Source organism: Gobius niger (assembly GCF_951799975.1).
Source record: "Gobius niger genome assembly, chromosome: 13".
Taxonomy (NCBI): Eukaryota; Metazoa; Chordata; class Actinopteri; order Gobiiformes; family Gobiidae; genus Gobius; species Gobius niger.
The window spans coordinates 30,186,275-30,207,701 of NC_136864.1; the positions used below are offsets into that span (position 1 = coordinate 30,186,275).

Consider the following 21,427-nt stretch of genomic DNA (forward strand, 5'->3'; position numbering starts at 1 on the left):
AGGAATAGGCCACGGTTTTTACACACTCGGATATGTTCTTACCTTAGCTTTGACGAGTTCATTTGTACCTGTCTGGTCTTCACGCGTGCCGTTGGCATTTAGCCTCTTCTCCTCTCCTCTATAGCTCCAAACAAGGTGAAGATAGAAGCTACCAAGCTCCTCCACGTTTTCCCTATCTACGTGAAGTGTTACACGATAAAATAGAATTACACAAAATTAAACAGTGTGGATTTTCTAAGCAGATAAAAAGGGGAACTATATTGTCATGGCGTAATAATACCAGGAGTTGTTGGAAATCCGCGCAGTAACTCCAGCTGAAGTACTCCCCTTTTATCCACTTAAAAAATCCACATCGTTTCATTGTGTGTAATTATGCTTCATAGTGTAACACTTCATGCAACCGTATTTAAATATGGAAAACGTGGAAGAGCTTGGTAGCTTCTATCTTCACCTGGTTTGGAGGAGGAGAGGCTAAATGCCAACGGCGTCTGTGCTGTGTTTACGTGACTGAGGGCACGCGTGAAGACCAGACAGGTACAAATGAACTCGTCCAAGCTAAGGTAAGAACATATCTCAGTATGTAAAAACGGTGGCCTGTTCCTTTAAGTGTATTTTAGTATGATTTAAACTGGTGTTTTAATTGTATTTTACGTAGACTTTTACTTACATTAAACTTTGTTAATCCTTTTAACCGTTTTTATTCATTGGCTACATCACCACAGCTAAACACCCTCCAGAAACTCAAGCCTGTGACAAATGCTTTATGTATCTACTTTAGACACTTTATTTATTCACTTTAAAAAAGTCATATATACATTTTGAATATAGTAATTGTCTGTATTTTCAGAGTATCTCACCACTGAGGGCTGGCAGTATTTTGAAGGTAGTTGGTATCTGGGCTCCTACACAGAGCGGAGCTGGAGCGAGAGCAGGAAGTTCTGTCAAGAGAAAGGAGCGGACCTCATAATCATCAACAGCGTTCAGGAGCAGGTCTGCAGACATGGACCCACATGTAACAACTGGACATATGGTTTAACAGCTTCTCTCTTACTCAGGAATTTGCTCGTATGTTCCATTGGAACAGATGGATTGGACTGAGTGACTTGGAGCATGAGGGCGTTTGGAGATGGGTGGACGGATCATTGGTTAACACAAGGTTCTATAAATATCCAGTCACTCTCAAAAATCCATTTCTCAATAACTGTTTTAATTTCAGCTTTTGGCATCCCGGTGAGCCGAACAACCAGGGATCTGAACATTGCGGTACAGTGTACTTTGATGTCAGGCGGGACAACTGGAATGACTACAGTTGCACTAAGAAATGTTACTGCATCTGTGAAAAATAAATATGTTTTCAGCCCCTGTTAAGCCGCATTATGTAATAACATTGCATTATGCAATAACACTGCATAATGGAATTAAAGTCCAAAATGTAAAATATATTGTCCCTTCATTTTGTAGTAAACGTCCCCAACATATTGTGTAATAAGTTACTACGTTTTGAGACCGTTTCACACATTTTCAGCAAAACGTAATAACATGGTGCATCATGTTATAACAATCCACAACACCAATGAAGAGCAATTCAGAACAAATCGGTCTTAAGTAGCTACAGAGAATTAGCCCAGCATCCAGAATGATCCCCCTCTGTGTATTTGTACACGGGGTATATCAGTCTGGACAGGGGGCTGACTGTTTCCGCCTCTGCCAAACTCAAACGGATCGTGCAATAAGAATCATTTATTTGCGGTCACACGTTGGGATACGGAAGTCCCCTCGATAACAATTTACGGGGGGTCCCTGGAAGAGCCCAGTTTTTTCCCCCTAATCAGCGGTAAATTACCAAAAACACATCAGCAGTAGGTGAGTTTTGAGATTCATAATTCTGTTTGAATGTTCATGCAAAATCGCTAATGATTCCACTTCCTGTTTGCTTGTATAAGTTACACAGTAGAAATCAAGTTGATGCAGTCTTACCAGACTCGCGCTCTGGTACAGCGGTGAGTGTAAAGAATGTCATCAGCTCTTTAACTGTTTGAATATTAGGCGACTTGTGCATATTGTTCTATCTGAGTGCACATTTAGACTTCTTCTGTTTGGGGGAAACTCCAAGGCCGACAACTCACACTGAGACGCCTCCAGCTTCAGTCTGAGCAGGAAAACTTAGAGACGATATCTCAGTCAAATCACTGTCTTGTTCCGTTTGCCAATCAACACGTTGTTATGACAACAGGCCGAGGCTGATATCGACTCTCACTCTGCCCTAAACTTTACCGCTCATAACATCAGTGTCACATTCAGTAATGTGACTGTCAAAACAGAGTTGAGTCCTGAGGCTCTGATGTGACTAACCTGGACAGACTGTCAGAGCTTCACCAGGCCAGAGGCTAATACACCAGGCTGTCAGAGCTTCACCAGGCCAGAGGCTAATACACCAGGCTGTCAGAGCTTCACCAGGCCAGAGGCTAATACACCAGGCTGCCAGAGCTTCACCAGGCCAGAGGCTAATACACCAGGCTGTCAGAGCTTCACCAGGCCGAATGCTAATACACCAGGCCGTCAGAGCTTCACCAGGCCAGAGGCTAATACACCAGGCTGCCAGAGCTTCACCAGGCCAGAGGCTAATACTCCAGACTGTCAGAGCTTCACCAGGCCAGAGGCTAATACACCAGGCTGTCAGAGCTTCACCAGGCCAGAGGCTAATACACCAGGCTGCCAGAGCTTCACCAGGCCAGAGGCTAACACACCAGACTGTCAGAGCTTCACCAGGCCAGAGGCTAATACACCAGGCTGCCAGAGCTTCACCAGGCCAGAGGCTAATACACCAGGCTGTCAGAGCTTCACCAGGCCAGAGGCTAATACACCAGGCTGTCAGAGCTTCACCAGGCAGAACGCTAATACACCAGGCTGCCAGAGCTTCACCAGGCCAGAGGCTAATACACCAGGCTGTCAGAGCTTCACCAGGCCGAACGCTAATACACCAGGCTGTCAGAGCTTCACCAGGCCAGAGGCTAATACACCAGGCTGTCAGAGCTTCACCAGGCCAGAGGCTAATACACCAGACTGTCAGAGCTTCACCAGGCCAGAGGCTAATACACCAGGCTGTCAGAGCTTCACCAGGCCAGAGGCTAATACACCAGGCTGTCAGAGCTTCACCAGGCCAGAGGCTAATACACCAGGCTGTCAGAGCTTCACCAGGCCAGAGGCTAACACACCAGACTGTCAGAGCTTCACCAGGCCAGAGGCTAATACACCAGGCTGTCAGAGCTTCACCAGGCAAGAGGCTAACACTCCAGACTGTCAGAGCTTCACCAGGCCAGAGGCTAATACACCAGGCTGTCAGAGCTTCACCAGGCCAGAGGCTAATACACCAGGCTGCCAGAGCTTCACCAGGCCAGAGGCTAACACACCAGACTGTCAGAGCTTCACCAGGCCAGAGGCTAACACACCAGGCTGCCAGAGCTTCACCAGGCCAGAGGCTAATACACGAGGCTGTCAGAGCTTCACCAGGCCAGAGGCTAATACACCAGGCTGTCAGAGCTTCACCAGGCCGAACGCTAATACACCAGGCTGTCAGAGCTTCACCAGGCCGAATGCTAATACACCAGGCTGCCAGAGCTTCACCAGGCCAAGAAACCAAGTTTCAAGTTCCTGTATAACCATCAGCTTTCTCATGTCTCACTTATGAAAACAACCCCAAACCATACTTTTTTTGAAAGGAATGTTCATCCCTGACACTGACTCTGCATATGAGATGGTTTTCCGCTGTGACAATGCAAAAAGCTGCGAGTTCCTCAAAGTGAGTGTTTTCAGCGAGAGAACGCGTTTGCGGCCATAAAAACTGAGATTGCTGTTCTCCAAAACCATGAATACTAGATGGCTGATTCGTTAGTATTTTATACAAGGTCCCACCCCATACAAGAAACCAAGGTTTGGTCAAGTTTGATCACACCGTTTTTCCACAAAGTCAGTTTCAAGTTCCTGTATAACCATCAGTTTTCTCATGTCTCACTTATGAAAACAACCCAAAACCATACTTTTTTGTAAAGGGATGTTCATCCCTGACACTGACTGCATATGAGATGGTTTTCCGCTGTGACAATGCAAAAAGCTGCGAGTTCCTCAAAGTGAGTGTTCTCAGCGAAAGAACGCGTTTGCGGCCATAAAAACAGAGATTGCTGTTTCTCCAAAACCATGAATGCTAGATTGCTGATTCTTTAGTAAGTTATACAGGGTCCCACCCCATACAAGAAACCAAGGTTTGGTCAAGTTTGATCACACAGTTTTTCCATAACGTCAGTTTCAAGTTTCTTTATAACCATCAGTTTTCTCAGGTCTCACTTATGAAAACCACCCAAAACTATACTTTTATGAACTGGGATGTTCATCCCTGAAACTGACTGCATATGAGATGGTTTTCCACTGTGATAATGCAAAACGCTTCGAGTTCCTCAAAGTGAGTGTTCTCAGCGAGAGAACGCGTTTGCGGCCATAAAAACAGAGATTGCTGTTTCTCCAAAACCATGAATGCTAGATGGCTGATTCTTTAGTATGTTATACAGGGTCCCACCCCATACAAGAAACCAAGGTTTGGTCAAGTTTGATCACACAGTTTTTCCACAACGTCAGTTTCAAGTTTCTGAATAACCATCAGTTTTCTCAGGTCTCACTTATGAAAACCACCCAAAACCATACTTTTATGAACTGGGATGTTAATCCCTGACACTGACTCTGCATATGATATGGTTTTCCGCTGTGACAATGCAAAAAGCTGCGAGTTCTTCAAAGTGAGTGTTCTCAGCGAGAGAACGTGTTTGCGGCCATAAAAACCGAGATTGCTGTTTCTCCAAAACCATGAATGCTAGATGGCTGATTCTTTAGTATGTTATACAGGGTCCCACCCCATACAAGAAACCAAGGTTTGGTCAAGTTTGATCACACCTTTTTTCCACAAAGTCAGTTTCAAGTTCCTGTATAACCATCAGTTTTCCCATGTCTCACTTATGAAAACCACCCAAAACCATACTTTTATGAACAGGGATGTTTATCCCTGACACTGACTGTGCATATGAGATGGTTTTGCGCTGTGACAATGCAAAAAGCTGCGAGTTCCTCAAAGTGAGTGTTTTCAGCGAGAGAATGCCTTTGTGGCCATAAAAACAGAGATTGCTGTTTCTCCAAAACCATGAATGCTAGATGGCTGATTCTTTAGTATATTATACAGGGTCCGACCCCATAGAAGAAACCAAGGTTTGGTCAAGTTTGACCATATAGTTTTTCCACAAAGTCAGTTTCAAGTTTCTGAATAACCATCAGTTTTCTCAGGTCTCACTTATGAAAACCACCCAAAACTATACTTTTATGAACTGGGATGTTCATCCCTGACACTGACTGTGCATATGATATGGTTTTCCGCTGTGACAATGAAAAAAGCTGCGAGTTCCTCAAAGTGAGTATTTTCAGCGAGAGAACGCCTTTGTGGCCTTAAAAGCCGAGATTGCTGTCCAAAACCATGAATGCTAGATGGCTGATTCTTTATTATGTTATACAGGGTCCCACCCCATACAAGAAACCAAGGTTCGGTCAAGTTTGATCACACCGTTTTTCCACAAAGTCAGTTTTAAGTTCCTGTATAACCATCAGCTTTCTCATGTCTCACTTATGAAAACCACCCAAAACCATACTTTTATGAACTGGGATGTTTATCCCTGACACTGACTGTGCATATGAGATGGTTTTCCGCTGTGACAATGCAAAAAGCTGCGAGTTCCTCAAAGTGAGTGTTTTCAGCGAGAGAATGCCTTTGTGGCCATAAAAACAGAGATTGCTCTTTCTCCAAAACCATGAATGCTAGATGGCTGATTCTTTAGTATATTATACAGGGTCCGACCCCATAGAAGAAACCAAGGTTTGGTCAAGTTTGACCATATAGTTTTTCCACAAAGTCAGTTTCAAGTTTCTGAATAACCATCAGTTTTCTCAGGTCTCACTTATGAAAACCACCCAAAACTATACTTTTATGAACTGGGATGTTCATCCCTGACACTGACTCTGCATATGATATGGTTTTCCGCTGTGACAATGAAAAAAGCTGCGAGTTCCTCAAAGTGAGTATTTTCAGCGAGAGAACGCCTTTGTGGCCTTAAAAACCGAGATTGCTGTCCAAAACCATGAATGCTAGATGGCTGATTCTTTAGTATGTTATACAGGGTCCCACCCCATAGAAGAAACCAAGGTTTGGTCAAGTTTGACCATATAGTTTTTCCACAAAGTCAGTTTCAAGTTCCTGTTTAACCAACAGCTTTCTCATGTCACACTTATGAAAACAACCCCAAACCATACTTTTTTTGAAAGGAATGTTCATCCCTGACACTGACTCTGCATATGATATGGTTTTCCGCTGTGACAATGCAAAAAGCTGCGAGTTCCTCAAAGTGAGTGTTTTCAGCGAGAGAACGCGTTTGCGGCCATAAAAACAGAGATTGCTGTTTCTCCAAAACCATGCATGCTAGATGGCTGATTCTTTAGTATGTTATACAGGGTCCCACCCCATACAAGAAACCAAGGTTTGGTCAAGTTTGATCACATTGTTTTTCCACAAAGTCAGTTTCAAGTTCCTGTATAACCATCAGTTTTCCCATGTCTCACTTATGAAAACCACCCAAAACCATACTTTTATGAACAGGGATGTTTATCCCTGACACTGACTGTGCATATGAGATGGTTTTTCCGCTGTGACAATGCACACAGCTACGAGTTCCTCAGAGTGTTTTCAGCGAGAGAATGCCTTTGTGGCCATAAAAACAGAGATTGCTGTTTCTCCAAAACCATGAATGCTAGATGGCTGATTCTTTAGTATGTTATACAGGGTCCCACCCCATACAAGAAACCAAGGTTTGGTCAAGTTTGATCACATAGTTTTTCAATAACGTCAGTTTCAAGTTTCTTTATAACCATCAGTTTTCTCAGGTCTCACTTATGAAAACCACCCAAAACTATACTTTTATGAACTGGGATGTTCATAATTGACACTGACTCTGCATATGAGATGGTTTTCCGCTGTGACAATGCAAAACGCTTCGAGTTCCTCAAAGTGAGTGTTCTCAGGCGAGAGAACGCGTTTGCGGCCATAAAAAACAGAGATTGCTGTTTCTCCAAAACCATGAATGCTAGATGGCTGATTCTTTAGTATGTTATACAAGGTCCCACCCCATACAAGAAACCAAGGTTCGGTCAAGTTTGATCACACCGTTTTTCCAAAAAGTCAGTTTCAAGTTCCTGTATAACCATCAGCTTTCTCATGTCTCACTTATGAAAACAACCCCAAACCATACTTTTATTGAAAGGGATGTTCATCTCTGACACTGACTGCATATGAGATGGTTTTCCGCTGTGACAATGCAAAAAGCTGCAAGCTCCATGAACCATGAATGCTAGATGGCTGATTCTTTAGCATGTTATACAGGGTCCCACCCCATACAAGAAACCAAGGTTTGGTCAAGTTTGATCACACCGTTTTTCCACAAAGTCAGTTTCAAGTTCCTGTATAACCATCAGTTTTCTCATGTCTCACTTATGAAAACAATCCAAAAATACACTTTTATTGACTGGGATATTCATAATTGACACTGACTCTGCATATGATATGGTTTTCCGCTTTGACAATGCAAAAAGCTGCGAGTTCCTCAAAGTGAGTGTTCTCAGCGAGAGAACGCGTTTGCAGCCATAAAAACTGAGATTGCTGTTTCTCCAAAACCATGAATGCTAGATGGCTGATTCTTTAGTATGTTATACAGGGTCCCACCCCATACAAGAAACCAAGGTTTGGTCAAGTTTGATCACACCGTTTTTCCACAAAGTCAGTTTCAAGTTCCTGTATAACCATCAGTTTCCCCATGTCTCACTTATGAAAACCACCCAAAACCATACTTTTATGAACAGGGATGTTTATCCCTGACACTGACTGTGCATATGAGATGGTTTTCCGCTGTGACAATGCAAAAAGCTGCGAGTTCCTCAAAGTGAGTATTTTCAGCGAGAGAACGCCTTTGTGGCCTTAAAAACCGAGATTGCTGTCCAAAACCATGAATGCTAGATGGCTGATTCTTTATTATGTTATACAGGGTCCCACCCCATACAAGAAACCAAGGTTCGGTCAAGTTTGATCACACCGTTTTTCCACAAAGTCAGTTTTGAGTTCCTGTATAACCATCAGCTTTCTCATGTCTCACTGATAAAAACAACCCCAAACCATACTTTTTTTGAAAGGGATGTTAATTTCTGACACTGACTCTGCATATGAGATGGTTTTCCGCTGTGACAATGCAAAACGCTTCGAGTTCCTCAAAGTGAGTGTTCTCAGGCGAGAGAACGCCTTTGTGGCCTTAAAAACAGAGATTGCTGTTTCTCCAAAACCATGAATGCTAGATGGCTGATTCTTTAGTATGTTATACAGGGTCCCACCCCATACAAGAAACCAAGGTTCGGTCAAGTTTGATCACACCGTTTTTCCAAAAAGTCAGTTTCAAGTTCCTGTATAACCATCAGCTTTCTCATGTCTCACTTATGAAAACAACCCCAAACCATACTTTTTTTTAAAGGGATTTTCATCCCTGACACTGACTCTGCATATGATATGGTTTTCCGCTGTGACAATGCAAAAAGCTGCGAGTTCCTCAAAGTGAGTGTTTTCAGCGAGAGAATGCCTTTGTGGCCATAAAAAACAGAGATTGCTGTTTCTCCAAAACCATGAATGCTAGATGGCTGATTCTTTAGTATGTTATACAGGGTCCCACCCCATACAAGAAACCAAGGTTTGGTCAAGTTTGATCACACCGTTTTTCCACAAAGTCAGTTTCAAGTTTCTGAATAACCATCAGTTTTCTCAAGTCTCACTTATGAAAACCACCCAAAACTATACTTTTATGAACTGGGATGTTCATCCCTGACACTGACTCTGCATATGAGATGGTTTTCCGCTGTGACAATAAAAAAAGCTGCGAGTTCCTCAAAGTGAGTGTTTTCAGCGAGAGAACGCGTAACCAAGGTTTGGTCAAGTTTGATAACAGCGTTTTTCCACAAAGTCAGTTTCAAGTTCCTGTATAACCATCAGTTTTCTCATGTCTCACTTGTGAAAACAATCCAAAACAACACTTTTATTGACTGGGATGTTCATCCCTGACACTGACTCTGCATATGAGATGGTTTTCCACTCTGACAATGCAAAAAGCTGCGAGTTCCTCAAAGTGAGTGTTTTCAGCGAGAGAATGCCTTTGTGGCCATAAAAAACAGAGATTGCTGTTTCTCCAAAACCATGAATGCTAGATGGCTGATTCTTTAGTATGTTATACAGGGTCCCACCCCATACAAAAAAACAAGGTTTGGTCAAGTTTGACCATATAGTTTTTCCACAAAGTCAGTTTCAAGTTTCTGAATAACCATCAGTTTTCTCAGGTCTCACTTATGAAAACCACCCAAAACTATACTTTTATGAACTGGGATGTTCATCCCTGACACTGACTGTGCATATGAGATGGTTTTCCGCTGTGACAATGCAAAAAGCTGCGAGTTCCTCAAAGTGAGTGTTTTCAGCGAGAGAACGCGTAACCAAGGTTTGGTCAAGTTTGATAACAGCGTTTTTCCACAAAGTCAGTTTCAAGTTTCTGTATAACCATCAGTTTTCCCATGTCTCACTTATGAAAACCACCCAAAACTATAGTTTTATGAACTGGGATGTTCATCCCTGACACTGACTCTGCATATGAGATGGTTTTCCGCTGTGACAATGCAAAACGCTTCGAGTTCCTCAAAGTGAGTGTTCTCAGGCGAGAGAACGCGTTTGCGGCCATAAAAACAGAGATTGCTGTTTCTCCAAAACCATGAATGGTAGATGGCTGACTCTTTAGTATGTTATACAAGGTCCCACCCCATACAAGAAACCAAGGTTCGGTCAAGTTTGATCACACCGTTTTTCCAAAAAGTCAGTTTCAAGTTTCTGAATAACCATCAGTTTTCTCAAGTCTCACTTATGAAAACCACCCAAAACTATACTTTTATGAACTGGGATGTTCATCCCTGACACTGACTCTGCATATGAGATGGTTTTCCACTGTGACAATAAAAAAAGCTGCGAGTTCCTCAAAGTGAGTGTTTTCAGCGAGAGAACGCCTTTGTGGCCTTAAAAACAGAGATTGCTGTTTCTCCAAAACCATGAATGCTAGATGGCTGATTCTTTAGTATGTTATACAGGGTCCCACCCCACACAAGAAACCAAGGTTCGGTCAAGTTTGATCACACCGTTTTTCCACAAAGTCAGTTTCAAGTTCCTGTATAACCATCAGCTTTTCATGTCTCACTTATGAAAACAACCCCAAACCATACTTTTTTTTAAAGGGATTTTCATCCCAGACACTGACTCTGCATATGAGATGGTTTTCCGCTCTGACAATGCAAAACGCTTCGAGTTCCTCAAAGTGAGTGTTCTCAGGCAAGAGAACGCGTTTGCGGCCATAAAAACAGAGATTGCTGTTTCTCCAAAACCATGAATGCTAGATGGCTGATTCTTTAGTATGTTATACAAAGTCCCACCCCATACAAGAAACCAAGGTTCGGTCAAGTTTGATCACACCGTTTTTCCAAAAAGTCAGTTTCAAGTTCCTGTATAACCATCAGCTTTCTCATGTCTCACTTATGAAAACAACCCCAAACCATACTTTTATTGAAAGGGATGTTCATCTCTGACACTGACTGCATATGAGATGGTTTTCCGCTGTGACAATGCAAAACGCTTCGAGTTCCTCAAAGTGAGTGTTCTCAGGCGAGAGAACGCGTTTGCGGCCATAAAAACAGAGATTGCTGTTTCTCCAAAACCATGAATGCTAGATGGCTGATTCTTTAGTATGTTATACAGGGTCCCACCCCATACAAGAAACCAAGGTTCGGTCAAGTTTGATCACACCGTTTTTCCACAAAGTCAGTTTCAAGTTCCTGTATAACCATCAGCTTTCTCATGTCTCATTTATGAAAACAACCCCAAACCATACTTTTTTTTAAAGGGATTTTCATCCCAGACACTGACTCTGCATATGATATGGTTTTCCGCTGTGACAATGCAAAAAGCGGCGAGTTCCTCAAAGTGAGTGTTTTCAGCGAGAGAACGCGTTTGCGACCATAAAAACAGAGATTGCTGTTTCTCCAAAACCATGAATGCTAGATGGCTGATTCTTTAGTATGTTATACAGGGTCCCACCCCATACAAGAAACCAAGGTTTGGTCAAGTTTGATCACACAGTTTTTACACAAAGTCAGTTTCAAGTTCCTGTATAACCATCAGTTTTCTCATGTCTCACTTATGAAAACCACCCAAAACTATACTTTTATGAACTGGGATGTTCATCCCTGACACTGACTCTGCATATGAGATTGTTTTCCGCTGTGACAATGCAAAACGCTTCGAGTTCCTCAAAGTGAGTGTTCTCAGGCAAGAGAACGCGTTTGCGGCCATAAAAACAGAGATTGCTGTTTCTCCAAAACCATGAATGCTAGATGGCTGATTCTTTAGTATGTTATACAAGGTCCCACCCCATACAAGAAACCAAGGTTCGGTCAAGTTTGATCACAACGTTTTTCCACAAAGTCAGTTTCAAGTTCCTGTATAACCATCAGTTTTCCCATGTCTCACTTATGAAAACCACCCAAAACTATAGTTTTATGAACTGGGATGTTCATCCCTGACACTGACTGCATATGAGATGGTTTTCCGCTGTGACAATGCAAAACGCTTCGAGTTCCTCAAAGTGAGTGTTCTCAGCGAGAGAACGCCTTTGCGGCCATAAAAACAGAGATTACTGTTTCTCCAAAACCATGAATGCTAGATGGCTGATACTTTAGTATGTTATACAGGGTCCGACCCCATACAAGAAACCAAGGTTTGGTCAAGTTTGATCACACAGTTTTTCCACAACGTCAGTTTCAAGTTCCTGTATAACCATCAGTTTTCTCATGTCTCACTTGTGAAAACAATCCAAAACAAAACTTTTATTGACTGGGATGTTCATCCCTGACACTGACTCTGCATATGAGATGATTTTCCGCTCTGACAATGCAAAAAGCTGCGAGTTCCTCAAAGTGAGTGTTTTCAGCGAGAAAATGCCTTTGCGACCATAAAAACAGAGATTGCTGTTTCTCCAAAACCATGAATGCTAGATGGCTGATTCTTTAGTATGTTATACAGGGTCCCACCCCATACAAGAAACCAAGGTTTGGTCAAGTTTGATCACACAGTTTTTACACAAAGTCAGTTTCAAGTTCCTGTATAACCATCAGTTTTCTCATGTCTCACTTATGAAAACAATCCAAAAATACACTTTTATTGAATGGGATGTTTATAATTGACACTGACTCTGCATATGATATGGTTTTCCGCTGTGACAATGCAAAAAGCTGCGAGTTCCTCAAAGTGAGTGTTTTCAGCGAGAGAACACGTTTGCGGCCATAAAAACCGAGATTGCTGTTTCTCCAAAACCATGAATGCTAGATGGCTGATTCTTTAGTATGTTATACAGGGTCCCACCCCATACAAGAAACCAAGGTTTGGTCAAGTTTGATCACATCGTTTTTCCACAAAGTCAGTTTCAAGTTCCTGTATAACAATCAGTTTCCCCATGTCTCACTTATGAAAACCACCCAAAACCATACTTTTATGAACAGGGATGTTTATCCCTGACACTGACTGTGCATATGAGATGGTTTTCCGCTGTGACAATGCAAAAAGCTGCGAGTTCCTCAAAGTGAGTATTTTCAGCGAGAGAACGCCTTTGTGGCCTTAAAAACCGAGATTGCTGTCCAAAACCATGAATGCTAGATGGCTGATTCTTTATTATGTTATACAGGGTCCCACCCCATACAAGAAACCAAGGTTCGGTCAAGTTTGATCACACCGTTTTTCCACAAAGTCAGTTTTGAGTTCCTGTATAACCATCAGCTTTCTCATGTCTCACTGATGAAAACAACCCCAAACCATACTTTTTTTGAAAGGGATGTTCATTTCTGACACTGACTCTGCATATGAGATGGTTTTCCGCTGTGACAATGCAAAACGCTTCGAGTTCCTCAAAGTGAGTGTTCTCAGGCGAGAGAACGCGTTTGCGGCCATAAAAACAGAGATTGCTGTTTCTCCAAAACCATGAATGCTAGATGGCTGATTCTTTAGTATGTTATACAGGGTCCCACCCCATACAAGAAACCAAGGTTTGGTCAAGTTTGATCACACAGTTTTTCCACAAAGACAGTTTCAAGTTCCTGTATAACCATCAGTTTTCCCATGTCTCACTTATGAAAACCACCCAAAACCATACTTTTATGAACTGGGATGTTCATCCCTGACACTGTCTGTGCATATGAGCTGGTTTTCCGCTGTGACAATGCAAAACGCTTCGAGTTCGTCAGTGAGTGTTCTCAGCGAGAGAACGCGTTTGCGGCCATAAAAACAGAGATTGCTGTTTCTCCAAAACCATGAATGCTAGATGGCTGATACTTTAGTATGTTATACAGGGTCCCACCCCATACAAGAAACCAAGGTTCGGTCAAGTTTGATCACACCGTTTTTCCAAAAAGTCAGTTTCAAGTTCCTGTATAACCATCAGCTTTTCATGTCTCACTTATGAAAACAACCCCAAACCATACTTTTTTTTAAAGGGATTTTCATCCCAGACACTGACTCTGCATATGAGATGGTTTTCCGCTCTGACAATGCAAAACGCTTCGAGTTCCTCAAAGTGAGTGTTCTCAGGCAAGACAACGCGTTTGCGGCCATAAAAACAGAGATTGCTGTTTCTCCAAAACCATGAATGCTAGATGGCTGATTCTTTAGTATGTTATACAGGGTCCCAACCCATACAAGAAAACAAGGTTCGGTCAAGTTTGATCACACCGTTTTTCCAAAAAGTCAGTTTCAAGTTCCTGTATAACCATCAGCTTTCTCATGTCTCACTTATGAAAACAACCCCAAACCATACTTTTATTGAAAGGGATGTTCATCTCTGACACTGACTGCATATGAGATGGTTTTCCGCTGTGACAATGCAAAACGCTTCGAGTTCCTCAAAGTGAGTGTTCTCAGGCGAGAGAACGCGTTTGCGGCCATAAAAACAGAGATTGCTGTTTCTCCAAAACCATGAATGCTAGATGGCTGATTCTTTAGTATGTTATACAGGGTCCCACCCCATACAAGAAACCAAGGTTCGGTCAAGTTTGATCACACCGTTTTTCCACAAAGTCAGTTTCAAGTTCCTGTATAACCATCAGCTTTCTCATGTCTCATTTATGAAAACAACCCCAAACCATACTTTTTTTTAAAGGGATTTTCATCCCAGACACTGACTCTGCATATGATATGGTTTTCCGCTGTGACAATGCAAAAAGCGGCGAGTTCCTCAAAGTGAGTGTTTTCAGCGAGAGAACGCGTTTGCGACCATAAAAACAGAGATTGCTGTTTCTCCAAAACCATGAATGCTAGATGGCTGATTCTTTAGTATGTTATACAGGGTCCCACCCCATACAAGAAACCAAGGTTTGGTCAAGTTTGATCACACAGTTTTTACACAAAGTCAGTTTCAAGTTCCTGTATAACCATCAGTTTTCTCATGTCTCACTTATGAAAACCACCCAAAACTATACTTTTATGAACTGGGATGTTCATCCCTGACACTGACTCTGCATATGAGATTGTTTTCCGCTGTGACAATGCAAAACGCTTCGAGTTCCTCAAAGTGAGTGTTCTCAGGCAAGAGAACGCGTTTGCGGCCATAAAAACAGAGATTGCTGTTTCTCCAAAACCATGAATGCTAGATGGCTGATTCTTTAGTATGTTATACAAGGTCCCACCCCATACAAGAAACCAAGGTTCGGTCAAGTTTGATCACAACGTTTTTCCACAAAGTCAGTTTCAAGTTCCTGTATAACCATCAGTTTTCTCATGTCTCACTTATGAAAACAATCCAAAAATACACTTTTATTGACTGGGATATTCATAATTGACACGGACTCTGCATATGATATGGTTTTCCGCTTTGACAATGCAAAAAGCTGCGAGTTCCTCAAAGTGAGTGTTCTCAGCGAGAGAACGCGTTTGCAGCCATAAAAACTGAGATTGCTGTTTCTCCAAAACCATGAATGCTAGATGGCTGATTCTTTAGTATGTTATACAGGGTCCCACCCCATACAAGAAACCAAGGTTCGGTCAAGTTTGATCACACAGTTTTTCCACAACGTCAGTTTCAATTTCCTGTAAAACCATCAGTTTTCTCATGTCTCACTTATGAAAACAATCCAAAAATACACTTTTATTGACTGGGATGTTTATAATTGACACTGACTCTGCATATGATATGGTTTTCCGCTGTGACAATGCAAAAAGCTGCGAGTTCCTCAAAGTGAGTGTTTTCAGCGAGAGAATGCCTTTGCGACCATAAAAACAGAGATTGCTGTTTCTCCAAAACCATGAATGCTAGATGGCTGATTCTTTAGTATGTTATACAGGGTCCCACCCCATACAAGAAACCAAGGTTCGGTCAAGTTTGATCACACAGTTTTTCCACAAAGACAGTTTCAAGTTCCTGTATAACCATCAGTTTTCCCATGTCTCACTTATGAAAACCACCCAAAACTATAGTTTTATGAACTGGGATGTTCATCCCTGACACTGACTGCATATGAGATGGTTTTCCGCTGTGACAATGCAAAACGCTTCGAGTTCCTCAAAGTGAGTGTTCTCAGCGAGAGAACGCCTTTGCGGCCATAAAAACAGAGATTACTGTTTCTCCAAAACCATGAATGCTAGATGGCTGATACTTTAGTATGTTATACAGGGTCCGACCCCATACAAGAAACCAAGGTTTGGTCAAGTTTGATCACACAGTTTTTCCACAACGTCAGTTTCAAGTTCCTGTATAACCATCAGTTTTCTCATGTCTCACTTGTGAAAACAATCCAAAACAACACTTTTATTGACTGGGATGTTCATCCCTGACACTGACTCTGCATATGAGATGATTTTCCGCTCTGACAATGCAAAAAGCTGCGAGTTCCTAAAAGTGAGTGTTTTCAGCGAGAGAATGCCTTTGCGACCATAAAAACAGAGATTGCTGTTTCTCCAAAACCATGAATGCTAGATGGCTGATTCTTTAGTATGTTATACAGGGTCCCACCCCATACAAGAAACCAAGGTTTGGTCAAGTTTGATCACACAGTTTTTACACAAAGTCAGTTTCAAGTTCCTGTATAACCATCAGCTTTCTCATGTCTCACTTATGAAAACAACCCCAAACCATACTTTTATTGAAAGGGATGTTCATCTCTGACACTGACTGCATATGAGATGGTTTTCCGCTGTGACAATGCAAAAAGCTGCAAGTTCCATGAACCATGAATGCTAGATGGCTGATTCTTTAGCATGTTATACAGGGTCCCACCCCATACAAGAAACCAAGGTTTGGTCAAGTTTGATCACACCGTTTTTCCACAAAGTCAGTTTCAAGTTTCTGAATAACCATCAGTTTTCTCAAGTCTCACTTATGAAAACCACCCAAAACTATACTTTTATGAACTGGGATGTTCATCCCTGACACGACTCTGCATATGAGATGGTTTTCCGCTGTGACAATAAAAAAAGCTGCGAGTTCCTCAAAGTGAGTGTTTTCAGCGAGAGAACGCGTAACCAAGGTTTGGTCAAGTTTGATAACAGCGTTTTTCCACAAAGTCAGTTTCAAGTTCCTGTATAACCATCAGTTTTCTCATGTCTCACTTGTGAAAACAATCCAAAACAACACTTTTATTGACTGGGATGTTCATCCCTGACACTGACTCTGCATATGAGATGGTTTTCCGCTGTGACAATGCAAAACGCTTCGAGTTCCTCAAAGTGAGTGTTCTCAGCGAGAGAACGCCTTTGCGGCCATAAAAACAGAGATTACTGTTTCTCCAAAACCATGAATGCTAGATGGCTGATACTTTAGTATGTTATACAGGGTCCGACCCCATACAAGAAACCAAGGTTTGGTCAAGTTTGATCACACAGTTTTTCCACAACGTCAGTTTCAAGTTCCTGTATAACCATCAGTTTTCTCATGTCTCACTTATGAAAACCACCCAAAACAAAACTTTTATTGACTGGGATGTTCATCCCTGACACTGACTCTGCATATGAGATGATTTTCCGCTCTGACAATGCAAAAAGCTGCGAGTTCCTCAAAGTGAGTGTTTTCAGCGAGAAAATGCCTTTGCGACCATAAAAACAGAGATTGCTGTTTCTCCAAAACCATGAATGCTAGATGGCTGATTCTTTAGTATGTTATACAGGGTCCCACCCCATACAAGAAACCAAGGTTCGGTCAAGTTTGATCACACAGTTTTTCCACAACGTCAGTTTCAATTTCCTGTATAACCATCAGTTTTCTCATGTCTCACTTATGAAAACAATCCAAAAATACACTTTTATTGAATGGGATGTTTATAATTGACACTGACTCTGCATATGATATGGTTTTCCGCTGTGACAATGCAAAAAGCTGCGAGTTCCTCAAAGTGAGTGTTTTCAGCGAGAGAACGCGTTTGCGGCCATAAAAACCGAGATTGCTGTTTCTCCAAAACCATGAATGCTAGATGGCTGATTCTTTAGTATGTTATACAGGGTCCCACCCCATACAAGAAACCAAGGTTTGGTCAAGTTTGATCACATCGTTTTTCCACAAAGTCAGTTTCAAGTTCCTGTATAACAATCAGTTTCCCCATGTCTCACTTATGAAAACCACCAAAACCATACTTTTATGAACAGGGATGTTTATCCCTGACACTGACTGTGCATATGAGATGGTTTTCCGCTGTGACAATGCAAAAAGCTGCGAGTTCCTCAAAGTGAGTATTTTCAGCGAGAGAACGCCTTTGTGGCCTTAAAAACCGAGATTGCTGTCCAAAACCATGAATGCTAGATGGCTGATTCTTTATTATGTTATACAGGGTCCCACCCCATACAAGAAACCAAGGTTCGGTCAAGTTTGATCACACCGTTTTTCCACAAAGTCAGTTTTGAGTTCCTGTATAACCATCAGCTTTCTCATGTCTCACTGATGAAAACAACCCCAAACCATACTTTTTTTGAAAGGGATGTTCATTTCTGACACTGACTCTGCATATGAGATGGTTTTCCGCTGTGACAATGCAAAACGCTTCGAGTTCCTCAAAGTGAGTGTTCTCAGCGAGAGAACGCGTTTGCGGCCATAAAAACAGAGATTGCTGTTTCTCCAAAACCATGAATGCTAGATGGCTGATTCTTTAGTATGTTATACAAAGTCCCACCCCATACAAGAAACCAAGGTTCGGTCAAGTTTGATCACACCGTTTTTCCAAAAAGTCAGTTTCAAGTTCCTGTATAACCATCAGCTTTTCATGTCTCACTTATGAAAACAACCCCAAACCATACTTTTTTTTAAAGGGATTTTCATCCCAGACACTGACTCTGCATATGAGATGGTTTTCCGCTCTGACAATGCAAAACGCTTCGAGTTCCTCAAAGTGAGTGTTCTTAGGCAAGAGAACGCGTTTGCGGCCATAAAAACAGAGATTGCTGTTTCTCCAAAACCATGAATGCTAGATGGCTGATTCTTTAGTATGTTATACAAAGTCCCACCCCATACAAGAAACCAAGGTTCGGTCAAGTTTGATCACACCGTTTTTCCAAAAAGTCAGTTTCAAGTTCCTGTATAACCATCAGCTTTCTCATGTCTCATTTATGAAAACAACCCCAAACCATACTTTTTTTTAAAGGGATTTTCATCCCAGACACTGACTCTGCATATGATATGGTTTTCCGCTGTGACAATGCAAAAAGCGGCGAGTTCCTCAAAGTGAGTGTTTTCAGCGAGAGAACGCGTTTGCGACCATAAAAACAGAGATTGCTGTTTCTCCAAAACCATGAATGCTAGATGGCTGATTCTTTAGTATGTTATACAGGGTCCCACCCCATACAAGAAACCAAGGTTTGGTCAAGTTTGATCACACAGTTTTTACACAAAGTCAGTTTCAAGTTCCTGTATAACCATCAGTTTTCTCATGTCTCACTTATGAAAACCACCCAAAACTATACTTTTATGAACTGGGATGTTCATCCCTGACACTGACTCTGCATATGAGATTGTTTTCCGCTGTGACAATGCAAAACGCTTCGAGTTCCTCAAAGTGAGTGTTCTCAGGCAAGAGAACGCGTTTGCGGCCATAAAAACAGAGATTGCTGTTTCTCCAAAACCATGAATGCTAGATGGCTGATTCTTTAGTATGTTATACAAGGTCCCACCCCATACAAGAAACCAAGGTTCGGTCAAGTTTGATCACAACGTTTTTCCACAAAGTCAGTTTCAAGTTCCTGTATAACCATCAGTTTTCTCATGTCTCACTTATGAAAACAATCCAAAAATACACTTTTATTGACAGGGATATTCATAATTGACACTGACTCTGCATATGATATGGTTTTCCGCTTTGACAATGCAAAAAGCTGCGAGTTCCTCAAAGTGAGTGTTCTCAGCGAGAGAACGCGTTTGCAGCCATAAAAACTGAGATTGCTGTTTCTCCAAAACCATGAATGCTAGATGGCTGATTCTTTAGTATGTTATACAGGGTCCCACCCCATACAAGAAACCAAGGTTCGGTCAAGTTTGATCACACAGTTTTTCCACAACGTCAGTTTCAATTTCCTGTAAAACCATCAGTTTTCTCATGTCTCACTTATGAAAACAATCCAAAAATACACTTTTATTGACTGGGATGTTTATAATTGACACTGACTCTGCATATGATATGGTTTTCCGCTGTGACAATGCAAAAAGCTGCGAGTTCCTCAAAGTGAGTGTTTTCAGCGAGAGAATGCCTTTGCGACCATAAAAACAGAGATTGCTGTTTCTCCAAAACCATGAATGCTAGATGGCTGATTCTTTAGTATGTTATACAGGGTCCCACCCCATACAAGAAACCAAGGTTCGGTCAAGTTTGATCACACAGTTTTTCCACAAAGACAGTTTCAAGTTCCTGTATAACCATCAGTTTTCCCATGTCTCACTTATGAAAACCACCCAAAACTATAGTTTTATGAACTGGGATGTTCATCCCTGATACTGACTGCATATGAGATGGTTTTCCGCTGTGACAATGCAAAACGCTTCGAGTTCCTCAAAGTGAGTGTTCTCAGCGAGAGAACGCCTTTGCGGCCATAAAAACAGAGATTACTGTTTCTCCAAAACCATGAATGCTAGATGGCTGATACTTTAGTATGTTATACAGGGTCCGACCCCATACAAGAAACCAAGGTTTGGTCAAGTTTGATCACACAGTTTTTCCACAACGTCAGTTTCAAGTTCCTGTATAACCATCAGTTTTCTCATGTCTCACTTGTGAAAACAATCCAAAACAACACTTTTATTGACTGGGATGTTCATCCCTGACACTGACTCTGCATATGAGATGATTTTCCGCTCTGACAATGCAAAAAGCTGCGAGTTCCTCAAAGTGAGTGTTTTCAGCGAGAGAATGCCTTTGCGACCATAAAAACAGAGATTGCTGTTTCTCCAAAACCATGAATGCTAGATGGCTGATTCTTTAGTATGTTATACAGGGTCCCACCCCATACAAGAAACCAAGGTTTGGTCAAGTTTGATCACACAGTTTTTACACAAAGTCAGTTTCAAGTTCCTGTATAACCATCAGTTTTCTCATGTCTCACTTATGAAAACCACCCAAAACTATACTTTTATGAACTGGGATGTTCATCCCTGACACTGACTCTGCATATGAGATGGTTTTCCGCTGTGACAATGCAAAACGCTTCGAGTTCCTCAAAGTGAGTGTTCTCAGGCGAGAGAACGCGTTTGCGGCCATAAAAACAGAGATTGCTGTTTCTCCAAAACCATGAATGCTAGATGGCTGACTCTTTAGTATGTTATACAAGGTCCCACCCCATACAAGAAACCAAGGTTCGGTCAAGTTTGATCACACCGTTTTTCCAAAAAGTCAGTTTCAAGTTCCTGTATAACCATCAGCTTTCTCATGTCTCACTTATGAAAACAACCCCAAACCATACTTTTATTGAAAGGGATGTTCATCTCTGACACTGACTGCATATGAGATGGTTTTCCGCTGTGACAATGCAAAAAGCTGCAAGTTCCATGAACCATGAATGCTAGATGGCTGATTCTTTAGCATGTTATACAGGGTCCCACCCCATACAAGAAACCAAGGTTTGGTCAAGTTTGATCACACTGTTTTTCCACAAAGTCAGTTTCAAGTTTCTGAATAACCATCAGTTTTCTCAAGTCTCACTTATGAAAACCACCCAAAACTATACTTTTATGAACTGGGATGTTCATCCCTGACACGACTCTGC

At 41.8% G+C, this 21,427-nt stretch overlaps 2 protein-coding genes across 2 annotated transcripts in view; both read left to right on the top strand.

Moving 5' to 3' along the window:
- Positions 1-1,346, top strand: part of LOC306972261 (CD209 antigen-like protein C) — a gene marked incomplete at its 3' end in the record, with an annotated part of 43,739 nt that extends 42,393 nt beyond the window's left edge. Inside the window, exons 4-6 of the mRNA XM_079568808.1 lie at positions 848-990; positions 1,056-1,156; positions 1,217-1,346. Of these exons, the coding sequence (XP_079424934.1) occupies positions 848-990; positions 1,056-1,156; positions 1,217-1,346 (374 nt within the window). The remainder of the gene's footprint in view (positions 1-847; positions 991-1,055; positions 1,157-1,216) is intronic.
- znf622 (zinc finger protein 622) overlaps positions 1-21,427 on the top strand; it is a 368,360-nt gene that overhangs the window by 86,670 nt on the left and 260,263 nt on the right. The gene's annotated exons all lie outside the window — the stretch shown is intronic.